The sequence below is a fragment of the Papio anubis genome, chromosome 1, assembly GCF_008728515.1.
Source record: "Papio anubis isolate 15944 chromosome 1, Panubis1.0, whole genome shotgun sequence".
Taxonomy (NCBI): Eukaryota; Metazoa; Chordata; class Mammalia; order Primates; family Cercopithecidae; genus Papio; species Papio anubis.
Window position 1 is genome coordinate 41,692,454 of NC_044976.1, and position 12,616 is coordinate 41,705,069.

General features: G+C 50.4%; 1 protein-coding gene and 1 long non-coding RNA gene across 13 annotated transcripts in view; one reads left to right on the forward strand and one right to left on the reverse strand.

Moving 5' to 3' along the window:
• Positions 1–12,616, forward strand: part of CFAP57 (cilia and flagella associated protein 57) — a 76,016-nt gene that overhangs the window by 45,053 nt on the left and 18,347 nt on the right. For 2 of the 6 annotated variants that reach the window (XM_021940360.2, XM_021940356.2), the window contains exons 17-22: positions 162–320; positions 3,088–3,231; positions 8,565–8,681; positions 8,825–8,893; positions 10,347–10,481; positions 10,562–10,705. In XM_021940360.2, the coding sequence (XP_021796052.1) occupies positions 162–320; positions 3,088–3,231; positions 8,565–8,681; positions 8,825–8,893; positions 10,347–10,481; positions 10,562–10,705 (768 nt within the window). Of the gene's footprint in view, positions 1–161; positions 321–3,087; positions 3,232–8,131; positions 8,223–8,564; positions 8,682–8,824; positions 8,894–10,346; positions 10,482–10,561; positions 10,706–11,903; positions 12,383–12,616 lie in introns of those variants that run through there. The other 4 variants (XM_021940369.2, XM_021940384.2, XM_009206536.4 and 1 more) reach the window with 4 other exon arrangements.
• Positions 1–12,616, reverse strand: part of LOC110743664 — a 90,267-nt gene that overhangs the window by 44,445 nt on the left and 33,206 nt on the right. The window lies entirely within an intron of this gene.

Sequence of the window (12,616 nt, forward strand, 5' to 3'; positions counted from 1 at the left end):
TCCCAGAAATGTTGAGTGCTAAGTGTTTTCAGGCCACAGAAGGTGGGGTGATTCAGATCACAGTTGGCCAGTGGTAGGGAACCCCTTACATTGAGGCAGTGGGAGGAATGGAGATGAGTTCCGACTTTAGTGGTCTTTGTTGTTGCCGTTCGCTTTTCTAGTTCAGCAGCCTGCAGAAGGAGATTGAAGAACGAACCAATGACATCGAGACCCTAAAAGGAGAGCAGGTGAAGCTGCAAGGAGTCATTAAGTCTCTGGAGAAGGATATCCAAGGCCTCAAGCGAGAGATCCAGGAAAGAGACGAGACTATTCAGGACAAGGTGACAGCTCTCCTTCTGTCCTCCCTCAGCTATGGCCAGATGGGCCAAGGCAAGGAAGGCAAAGCTCAGGGGAGAGAGGGTCCCTAGCTTCTCAGGACGCATTTCTTTAACTCAATGGGGGAACCAGCGGTCAATGAAGCGCCTCTTGTGTGTTTGGCGCTGGGCTAATCGCTATCAACACATCGCATTCAGTTCTGCCAACAACCCAGGGGGCCTGAGAACCCAGTGTTATGGTTCGGGAAGCTGAACTCCAAGAGGCTGGGTATCTCGCCCAGGGGTCACACACTTCAATAGGTGACGGGCTGCAAGAAGAACCTGAGTCAGCTGACTCCACTGCTCCAGGCATCCTCAGAGGCGCTCCCCCATGGACTGGGGGCAGCTCACTTGCCACACTGCCCACGTGGTCCCTGTGTCGCAGTGGGACTCTCCTGGGGTTGACCCTGTCCAGGAGGCTGCTTCTACTTTGGGGATGCCTTTCTTCCAAAACACTCAGATGACAGAGACATCACATTCTGTGGGGCAGACCATGTAGTATCATCCTCCTGAGCACATCCAGATTCCGTGCCCTCCTTTCCATCGCCTCTGCCACTATGGCCCAAGGCAGGAGGAATTCTCCAAGGGCTGAGAACATGGGCTTCAGTGTTAGGGAACTAGGTCTGGCACAGGTTCCATTTACTGGCCATTGCACCTCGAGCAACTTCTCTCAGCCTTCATTTTCTCACCTATAAAATGGGGATGATCACCACCTCAAGGGGTCTTGTAAGGATGACATGGGATCATGCCTAGATGTCGTTTCTGCATGTGAGTGTCAGTGTATGAATCTGGGCTTTTTATTTTTATTTTATTTTATTTTATTTTTTAGGGAGGATCCAAAGTTCTGTTCAGATTCTCAAAGGGGGCTTTGACAAGAAAGAGATGAAGGCCTCCTCCCCTAGAAAATGGCAACAGCCTCCTAAGCAGTCTAATGGCCTCATTTCCCACCTTCCATCACCATGGACTGGCAGGGTGCAGGTGCAATGCCGCCACTCTCCTGCTCAAAGCCCTTACAGCTCCCCATTGCTACAGCAGGGGTCAGCACGCTCTTTCTGTAAAGGCCTAGGTAGTAAATATTTTTGGCTTTGGAGGCAATGTGGTCTGTCTCAACGAATCAACATGAATCAACACCGCTGCTGTAGAGTGAAACCACCCATAAACAAAACATTAATGAATGAACTTGGCTGTGTTCCGATAAAGCTTTACAGAAATAGACGGCAGGCCAAATGTGGCCCATAGGCTGTAGTTTGCCAGCCCATTGCCTAGGAGATAAATTCTGAATTCTTTCCCCCAACACGAAGACCCTCACCTCCCTCCTCTATTTCCCCAGCCTCACCTCTCACTTCCCCCATGAACCACCACTTGGCTCTCAAGCCAGTCATTCTCAGCACCCTCAATATATACTTTGCCTTCTGTGCTTTCCTCTTTTACAACATTTGTCACGTTTTAGGCTTAGATTTGCTTCTGTATCTTCTTTCCCAGCTAGTGTTTTCTTTTAAGGGCAAGGGACTGTGCTGTATTTATATTTGGAAACCCAATACTTGGCAAAAGATCTTCATTCAGTAAATGTTTGAGAGATGGATATATTTATGTTCTGATTACTATCACCATGCAATGAATTAACCTTAAAACTTAGTGATTGAGGCCAGGCGTGGTGGCTCACGCCTGTAATCCCAACACTTTGGGAGGCAGAGGCAGGTGGATCATTGAGGTCAGGAGTTCAAGATCAGCCTGGCCAACATGGTGAAACGCTGTCTCTACTAAAAATACAAAAATTAGCCGGGAGTGGTGGCACATGCCTGTAATCCCAGCTACTCAGGAGGCTGAGGCAAGAGAATCGCATGAACTTGGAAGACAGAGTTTGCAGTGAGCCGAGATCTTGCCACTGCACTCCAGCCTGGGTGACAGAGTCAGACGCTGTCTCAAAAGGAAAAACTTAGTGACTGAAAGCAACTATTTTATTCTGCTCACAGGTTCCACAGGTCTGGAATCTGGACAGGGTACCACAGAGTGGCTTATCTCTGTCCCCGATGTCTGGGGCCTCAGCTGGGACTACTGGGGGTGACTCAAAACAGCTGGAGGCTGGAAGATCAACATCCAATGTGGCTTCTTCAGTCACATGTCTGGCACCTTGGCAGGGATGTCTGGGAGGCTAGGCTCAGCTGGGTCTTTTGACCAGAGTCCCTAATGTGCCCACCAGCCTGGATGTCTCAGTGTAGTTGGACTTCTTACATAGCAGATGGCCTCCCCCAGAGCAGGTGTCCCAAGAGAGCCAGGTAAAAACTGCTTGGCCTTTTTCGGCCTAGCCTTGGAAGCCACACAGTCTCCCTTCTGTTGCATTATTTGGGTTATGAACAAGTCACTAGTCCAGGCAAATGCAAGGGAAGGGGATTTACTTCCACCTCCTGATGGAGAAGCAGCAAGGTCACGCTGGAGAACAGCTGGAGTGTGGGGTGGGAGACGCTGTGGGGGCCATCGCTGGAAAATACCATTGTTCACAACCTAATATGAATGAGTGAGTGAATGCATGAGAGTCCTGGTACAGAAGCTGAGGGGTCTGTGCTGTAGCCCCGTGGGGAGAGTGCCAGCCTCTGTACTGACGAAGAGAGGAGAGGAGTCTCCTGGTTGACCTCTTCAACCGGGAGAGTCACAGGCTTCGTGCTCTTTGCCCTAAAGGGCTGCAGTATACCAAAGCCTTACGATATCTCTCACTTCTGTCTCTTCTCACCCCCAGGAGAAGCGAATTTATGATCTGAAAAAGAAAAATCAAGAACTGGGGAAATTCAAGTTTGTGCTTGACTACAAAATAAAGGAGCTGAAGAAGCAAATAGAACCTCGAGAAAATGAGATCAGGGTGATGAAGGAACAGATTCAGGAGGTGAGAAGCCATTTGCAACACTCTGGCCTCTCAGACCCTCTGTCTCTTCTTCCACGATTGGCTAGCTGGCCTCAGGGACTGAGAGGAAGCTCTCCTCACAGTCCTCTCTGCTCCCAAGGTGTATGCAGCCTCCAGTCCACAGCGGTGCAACTGGGAAGGCCGTGGCCCTACTGCAGGCTCAGCTGTCCAAAAGCAAATCGCTTGGGAGTTAACTTGCTGCAGGACCTGGAGATGGGCTTTGGCCCTACCCGTGCCTCCGTGTGCAGTGTTCTGTGCCCTCCTAAGGGAGACGCAGCTATTGGGCATTTGGCCACCAGAGGGCAGTGTGTACTCAGCCAACAGGCTGTCCTTCTGGTTCAACGTTTGTTCTCAAACTGGAAATGTTGGTTGAGACCCTAGGCGAGGCCATGGTGTTTGGACTTCATCTGATAAGGAATGAGAAGTCATCAGAGGCTCTTGAGCAGAAGAGTGACATAATTAAGAATGTGTTCTGGGAAGCAAACAGGATGGAGGTAGAGAGGCGAGATTAGAAGCAAGATCAACTGGACAAGGGTTTCTGAGAATCCTGTAAGGTCTCCCGTCCCCCCGCACATACCACCTTTCCCTGCAACATATGTTTCCCCATCAGCCTCCCCTGCTGGGCTGACAGTGGAGTCCATGTTGATCTAAAACTGAATTCTTGATTTTTCTCTCCTGCTTCCTCCAGTTTTCCCTTTCTCAGTTAGTGGTCCATGATCCACCCAGTTACTTAATGCAGAAATGCAGACGTCTTCCTTGATTCTTCACTTCTCGTAACTCCTGTATCCAAATCATCAGCAACAGCTATCTGATCCATTTCCAAAACACATCTCACATCAAACCCTCCTTTCCCACTGCTGCTATCACCCCGGTCCAAGCAGCCACCATCTCTTATATGGACTGGACTCCAGCCTCCAGTCTGGTCTCCACATAGAGGCCTGAGTGAACTCCCCAGTGGGGTCCCATCTCACCTACAGTAAAATCCAGAGTCCCAGTCAGGCCCATAAGGTCCTATGTGATCCAGCCTCTCCCTGCCTCTCCAGCCTCCTCTCGAAGCTCCCTTTCCCTGCTCCAGCCCACTGGCTTTCTGACAGTTCCTAAAGTCACGCTTTTCCGTCTCAGAACCTCTGCTGCGCTGCTGCCTCTGCCTGGAAGGCTCTTCCCCCAGATCGCCACATGGCTGGTTTCTTTGCATCTTTCCGGTCTCAGTCTATATGCCTTCCCTGACCACCCTAGACAAAATAGGCTTCTGCTCCCCCTCCATCTCCTCTAATTGTTTATACTGAGCCAGGATAACAGATACAAGGGTATCAGAGAGCACTGATGACCCAACTAGAAGTGCAAGAGCCATGGTGGTGCCGGTTCTGCCCCATGGCGCCTTTGCTCTGGTAGGCCCAGTAAAGAAGCCCAGTGGAGATCAGTCCAGGGTCAGGGCGCCCAGAGAGGGTAAGTCCTTGTGACAATGACTTTTTCCCTGGCTGCTGGGATGAGAAAGGATGTCCCCAGCTGACCACAGACCTGCCTCCACGGGGCCTCCTGCCATTCTTGAGTAATTTCCAGGCCCCAAAATGGCAGCTGTCAGTCCATTTGGGGTGCTATAACAAAATACCTTAGAAGGGGTAATTTATAGCCAACAGAATGTATTGCTGAAAGTACTGGAGGCTGGGAAGTCTAAGACCAAGACTCCAGCAGATCTGGTGTCCAGGCCTGTTCCTCACAGATGACACCTGCTATGTGTCCTCATGTGAGGGAAGGGTAAAAGGGGGCAGATAAGCTCCCTCCAGCCTCATAAAAGGGCACAAATCCCATTTGTGAGGGCTCTGCCCTTGTGACCCAATCACCTCCCAAAGAGCTGACCTCACTTTGGGGGTCAGGTTCCACCACAGGAATTTGGGGTGGACGGCACGGAGGTTCAGACCATAGCAGCCTGAGAAGATGAGAGGAAGAACAGAGGCCCCACCCACCTGGAGGGCCAGCACAGCACTGCCCCCTTTCTCCCTCCTCATTTGACACATTTGTCAGCTGTATTTCAGGTCAGGTCCATTGTTTGCTAATGGTTAGCTTACTTCCCCCACCAACACACCTGGGGAGACCATTCACCTTCTCTGGCAGTTACAGGGGCCAACCATGGCCTTAATGCTCAGCAGGGAATACACTCGCGCCTTGGGAGTGATTCCAGCAGGATGCCTTCTACCTCCTTTCGCTGGTGCCAGTTGCTATCAGGGCTGATATCTGGGCCTGGGTGCTTCCAGGAGCCTCTGACCTTGGGGCTTCCCTCTGGGGGTCATAGACATCTTTGGTTCATGCACTGTGGATCTCCTGTAAAGGTCCTTTTCTCCCAGGAAGGAAGCCTCAAGCCCTCGGCTCATTTGTAGAGCTGCAACCTCTTATAACACTTCCTGATTCAGGTACCTCCCCTCACATACTCTTTTTCCAACTTGGCTCTGATGATTCAAGGGTCCCTTTGCCCTGCCTAGGGGAGAGGTTTCCTGAGGCTTGTTGTTTTAGTGTACACTCATTTATTTACTTATCTAGGGCAGGGTTTTTCAAGCTCAGCACTATTACTATTTTGAGGTAGGTAATTCTCTGTCGTGGAGGGTCTGTCCTGTATATTGTAGAATGTTTAGCAGCATCCCTGGTCTCTACTTGCTAGATCCCAAAAGCACCCCCTATCCAGGGTGTTAAAACTAAAAAATGCCTTCAGACCTTGCCAGAGGTCCCCTGGGGGGCAAAATGCTTTCTATCTCCTGCCTGAGCCCCATTGAGAATCTCTGAGTGTGATGAAAAACACATGGAAAAGTAGATGGAATTTCCACACTGGGAAAGATGCTTGTTTCCACATAATGGGCTAGGCTTCTGGCTGTCCAGCCAGCTACTCAAATTTGACATATTTCTCAATTTTTCTATAAACAGATTATTTTTATTCTCAGAGTAGTATGAGTCTTTGCCTGGGGGAAAAAATGAACAGAAGTAAATAATATACTCCTGTAGGCCCTCCATGCTAACCTTATCTGTCACTGTTGGCCTGAGATTTAGAGAATGAGGCACTCAGACATGATCTTCGGGAGCCCCTCAGATAGAAGCCCCCTTTCTCTCTTCCAGCTGCCATTGCCTTGGCCTAGGATGCTATCATCTGTCTCCTCAGCCACACTGGCAGCTCCCGACTGGTCTGGCTGGCCCCCATTTTGCTCTATTCAGTAGAACCTCTGCATCAGGCCCTCCAAGATGCAAATTACATCATTCCATCCTGGTCTAAGCCTTCAGCGGCTCTCTGAGCTTTCAGGGTAAAGGCAAACTTCTCACCATTTGAGCCTCTGCCCTTGGGTCCTGCATGACCTAGTTCAGCCAGCCTCTCCTGTCCCTCCCCTCTCCCCCTTCTTCAAATCCCCCCTCCTGCAGCCACCCTGAGCCACTTGTAGCCTGCAGAGATGCGCCAGGCTGCCCATGTCTCTGGTCCTCTCTGTGCAGGCTGTTCTCTCTGCCTAGAATTCTTTCCCCCTTTGTCCTCTAATACTTTTTCTTCCTCCCAAATCCAGGGGACACATCCCATCTTTTTGGGCGCTGCCTGCTCACCTCCTCTGTGTATACACAGTGCTTTCTGCCTTGACTGCAGTGTTTATCCTACTCCACCTGAATTTCTGACTTACTACTTATCCCTGCAGACCTGAGGCCTCTTGAAGGCGGAAACTACCTCTTAATCAGCTTTAGATCCCTAAGTCTACAACAAGCTGGGCGGCCCTTTCTAATGGGCACATTCTTTAGCTGTGCAAATACCCACACTCAATGTGTGTCCCCTACAAGGTGGTTCTACATAACTCTGCCAATTCTGCCTTCTTATCTTATCATTCCTCTTCCAGAAGCAGGTTGTTTCAGGCTCTTCTCGTGTCCCTCACTATTGCTGTCCTTTACCCACCACACTTGCCATTATTCGTTCATTCGTCAAATATTTGCATGCCACCTTTATGCCAGGCTTTGGGTCACAGGGCTATTCTGTCTATACAAAATGCTTCTAATAATGAGGAAAACGTTCTTCTAAAAGCTGCCCCTTTGTGTCTAGAACATGGATGTGGTTCATTAGGGCCTCTGGTACCCCCCAGAAGGTTGCCAAGAGCCTTGAAATTTGATCAAAGGCCTGGGATAGACTAGAGGGGGAGGGACTACTCTACCCAGCCGTGAAAAAACCCAGTGAACTATCCCATTCTCCCAAAACAGTCAGCAAACCTCTCTTTTAACAGAAATACTAGTGTCCACCAGATTTAGTCCATAAGTCATTAGGAATTAGGTCAATGAAAGCTCACGCACGGCTAGTCTCATTCTAATTGGACACTCCAGTTGTCATTCCCATGACTTTTGTTAATATAAATGCAACTGTGAATTTTTAAAAAATCTTTCAGCCCAGGCACAGTGGCTCATGCCTGTAATCCCAGCACTTTGAGAAGCCGAGGTGGGCAGATCACTTGAGGTCAGGAGTTCAAGACCAGCCTGGGCAACATAGTAAAACCCTGTCTCTCCTAAAAATACAAAAAAAAAAAAAAAAAAAGCTGGTCATGGTGGCACTTACCTGTAATCCCAGCTACTTGGGAGGCTGAGGCTAGAGAATTGCTTGAACCCGGAAGTGGAGGTTGCAGTGAGCCAAGATAGAGATCACACGACTGCACTCCAGCCTGGGCAACAGAGCAAGACTCCATCTAAAAAATATGTATTTCAGAAGCTCACTGGTGGTTTATTATTTTTCCTGTGAAGACAGGACACTTCTCAGTTGTACTTTTTAAGACCTTTCAACAGAATGATGAGGCTGAGGCTCCTTCTCAGCTTCCCCTTTCCTGTTTTATGCCTTAGATGGGTGGTGCCCACGTGTTGGTCCCTGCAAACTTTCTGCTTTAAATGACCCGTGGCCCCAGAGGGTCGAGATTCGCTCATACAACTTCACAAAGCAGGCGAGGGAGGCGCCTCTCTGGGGAGCCCTGCCTCAGGTTAGAGTTGAGGTTCTAGTATTTGGGTGGCACCACTTTATAAAGAATTCAAGAAAATAAAACAATCAGCATGGTTGAAGGAAAGGGAAAGTGACTCACAGGGAAAACGTCCCAGCCTGGCCGTGGAAACACGTGATGCTGGTTTAGCCTATCAGTCCAGGGGTGGGGAGCTGTTAGGAAAGCAAGTAGAGAAAGGTTTTGATCCAGAGGACACAAAAGGGGATGAGAAAAGAAATGCCCGGGTGTCAGGGGCGGCGTCCCCACTGAAAGACTGCGGTTCTCAAATGCAGTTTTCATGATCTCACTTTCTTCTTCTTCACGCGTTTCCCTCGTTCTCTACAGATGGAAGCCGAACTGGAGAATTTCCATAAGCAGAACACTCAACTGGAGCTGAACATCACAGAATTGTGGCAGAAACTGAGAGCCACCGATCAGGAGATGCGCAGAGAGAGACAGAAGGTGTGAGGGTTTCAGAGTCTGGCAGTTCTTGGATTCGGGATCTGGCACCTATCTGCAATGGGCAGCTGGCTTCCAAGAGACAGAGCCAGCCCACTGCGAGGACATGTTTCCCATTTTAACTCACATTCTTTACTTGCTCCCAGCCCTGCCTGCTTTCAGGCCCATGTAGATTTACATCACTGAACTCATCTGAGACTATAAAATCACTTTGGGTAAGTGATCAAGGAGGTGGCAAGTCAGCGTGGCAGGAATATTTGTAGCATTTGGCTTCTTTGGCGGAGGAAAGTACATGCTCAGAGAGGCAATTTTGTTGCCACTGGTTTAAGGCTTTGACAACCAAAAAATTGCAGAGGCCAGGGGAACTTCAAAGATCATCGATTCCCATTTCTCTGTGTTACAAATAAGAAAAATTAGGCCCCCAAAATTGGGAGATTAAGAAACTTCACCCAGCACCCACAGCTAGGTAGTACACACAGAGCTAGTAATGGAATCTAGGTTTTCTGGACATGGGCCTGGACACGATTGTGCCCTCTTCCCTAGCACAGGCCACTCCTTAACATTTGTTGAATAAGATTGGAACTTTCCGTCCGGGCACAGTGGTTCATGCCTATAATCCTAGCACTTTGGGAGGCCGAGGTAGGCGGATCACGAGATCAAGAGTTCAAGACCAGCCTGGCCAACATAGTGAAACCCCATCTCTACTAAAAATACAAAAATTAGCCAGGCATGGTGGCACGTGCCTGTAGTCCTAGCTAACTGGGAGACTGAGGCAGGAGAATTGCTTGAACCTGGGAGGCAGAGGTTGCAGTGAGCCAAGATTGCACTACTACACTCCAGCCTGGGTGACAGAGCAGGACTCCGTCTTAAAAAAAAAAAAAAAAAGATTGGAACTTTCCATCCTCTGCAGTAAGCATTAATTAACTCTGCACTAGGTAACACTAGCAGCTGCAGAGCCATAAATGTGAACTGATACAGATCCTGCTCCTTCCAAGCTGAAGACGATGATCAGGAATTTGTGGCATGTGCATAATAGTTACATTGAGAGGTGGAAAACGGTGGAACATGTAGAAAGGGCCATGGATGGCAGCAAGAGAAAGGAGAGACTTTCTCCAGGTCAGGGCTGGGGAAGACAGGGAAAAGCACGATGAAGAGGGGACGCTAGCCCAAGTGTGTAGATAAACCAACCTGACCCCTTACATCTGCGCTCCTGACTATCGGGAAGGGTAAGCACTGGATGAGCTAATATGGGGGACGTGGAAGCCCCGGCCAGGAATCTGCAAGAGAGAAATGATGCCATCTGTGTTGGCTCTAAAGGGATATGGGTAACCACATGAGCTTCCTTTCATCTTTTAAGGCCTGTGGTCCTGAAGGAAATCAGAGCCAATAAAGAAGCCCATCTGTGTGGCCTCTTAAGGATGAAGCCCCATATAGGCTGTTCAGGCCAGGTGCCCAGCCAAGGGCAGGTGCACAAGACTTTTTGTGCCTCCACCTGTTGGCTCTGTGCCCATCTAATCTCTGTGCCCAGTGTGGCCCCTGGTGGTCAGCTGTGAGTCCCAGATGAGGCGTCTCTTTTCCCTTGCTGTGCCATTAACCTCTGCCTGCAGCCCCCGCCCCTCCACCTGGAGAGCACCCTACAGTGCCAGAAGGAAATGTCTCTGATTGCAGGAGCGAGACTTGGAAGCGCTCGTCAAAAGGTTCAAAACAGACCTCCACAACTGCGTAGCCTATATTCAGGAGCCGCGGCTGCTGAAGGAGAAGATTCGAGGTCTCTTTGAGAAGTACGTGCAGCGAGCAGACATGGTAAGTTCAGCCTCCCCTCCTGCCAGCCCTGCCCTCCGGGGTCTCGTCTCCCTCACTGAGAACCTCCTGGGCCCCGTCAGGTGGAGATCGCAGGGCTGAACACAGACCTGCAGCAGGAGTACGCCCGGCAGCGGGAGCATCTGGAGAGGAACCTGGCCACTCTCAAGAAGAAGGTGGTCAAGGAGAGCGAGCTGCACCGCACAGACTACGTCCGCATCATGCAGGTACCTGCACACTCCCTTCGGCCCCTGGGGAGGCCAAGCCATCCAAGATGAGAGATCCCATCAAGGGTCCCTCTGAGACCACCTGTCTTCAGAGCTACTCAGGTGTCTGGGGGCGCAGTAGCTCCCCCTAAAGTCTTATTTTGGCTCCTCTCCTCTGAGCTCATCTTGGCTGTGACTGTGGCTGAGAGCTCACCTAGGAGGTTTTCTAGGCACTTCCATGCTGCACCCTGCCCCCCACCCCACCAATGCCCACCTCCCTTCCCCAGGCACCCTGTTCTTCTTTTCTACCCCATCTTTATCCAGAGCACACCTATGTCCTGCCCCACTCCTCTCATCAGCCCCTGGGCCCTCTAGACCTTCATCCACATCATCTTAGCTCTCCTGAGCCTCTCCCTTCTCTCTTCTGTTCCCAACTCCCATTTCACCTGACTTTGCCTTGCTCCTTTTTATTCTGCTACCCATATCTCGTGGCCACGCCTCATCTGATTTTTCTGGTGCCTCAGGTCCCTACCCTTATCTCTTGTGTCCTGAGTTATCCACACCCTCCCAGAGCTGGCCTCACTCTGGTTTAAGAAGCGCCTCACACCCACCTCCCCGGATCCTTCATAGGCTGTTCAGAGAGCCTGACCCCATTACTGCCGCCTCCACACAGGCACGTTATCAGGAATGCCAGTCGGGATTCTTCTGCCAGATTTCTGTTTGGGTATCAGTATCGTCTGAGGCAATTAATGTGAATTAGTATCAAAAGGGAACATCAGAATCACATTTATAAAGCACGTACCTTTTTATGTTCACATTTCTTTAATGCCATAATTAAAATACTGGAATGAGAACAGGTTGCAATTAGATTGAAACAAACCAGTTCCCAGCTTGGCCAGTTCATACACAGCTGGGCAGAGCACACTGTGATTCAGGCCAGATCCAGGCATGGCTGGTCTCATGCCATCTTACGACCAGTCCCCACTGAAAAGCAGCCCAGTCCATCTACCCATTGCCCTACTCCGTGGCCATGAAAGCTGTCAGAGGCCCAGAGATAGAAGTGCCTCCAGTTGGTGGAGCCCTGAGACACCAGCAGCCGTACACTGAACCACTACCTGGGGCTCTGGAGTGCAGCAAGCAGGGAAGGGGAACCAGGGTGACAGCAGGAGGCATTGTCAGCTGCTGACATCACCCAGCACCCTCTGTGCCCTATCACCAGAGCACAGGCCTGAGGAACTGGCTCCCTCTCTCCATGCCAAGCAGCCAAAGCAAACATCGGTGTAGGAGAAGGAAGACCACAGGCTAGCCAGAGGGTGTGAGCATCAGCATGAGGCTGCTGGGGCCGGCATCCTGTCCTCTTCTGCTTCCCCATGCCCTGGAGGGTGCTGGGCCAGGGTGGGGTGGAAAGCAGAGGAGACCCAAGCGGGGCCTCCCTGATGGCTAGCAGAGTGAAGACCCTGGAAGAACATTTTCTCCAGGAGCATTGTAACCTGCATGCTGGGGAGTCCCATGGATCCAAATAAGTAACTCCAGCAACTGCAGGAAGTAAGAAGGGGCCCGGGGCGGGGGTGTGTGGCAGGGGGTGCAGGTCTCCGGGTCCGCACCCCTTCAACCAGAAAGAGACTGCTTGTTGATAACAGTGGGGCTCTTTTTGTTGGCAAAAAGCTTGGAAGATTAAAAAAAAAAAAGTTTTCAAAACCACTGTGCCGACCCTGGTTTACCGTGCTCCGCCACTCCTCTGCCAGGAGACCTTGGGTAAATTCCTTAACTCAAGGAGCCACCCTCCCTATCTGTAAAACAAGGAAGAAAACAGCAACCTGAGGGCTGGGGGGAGTTCCTGCAAGATCGAATGGGATAACCATATGAGGCACCAGGCACTGGCCTGGTACAGAATAAGTGCTCAAAAAAAAGCAATTTCCAGCTGGGTACAGT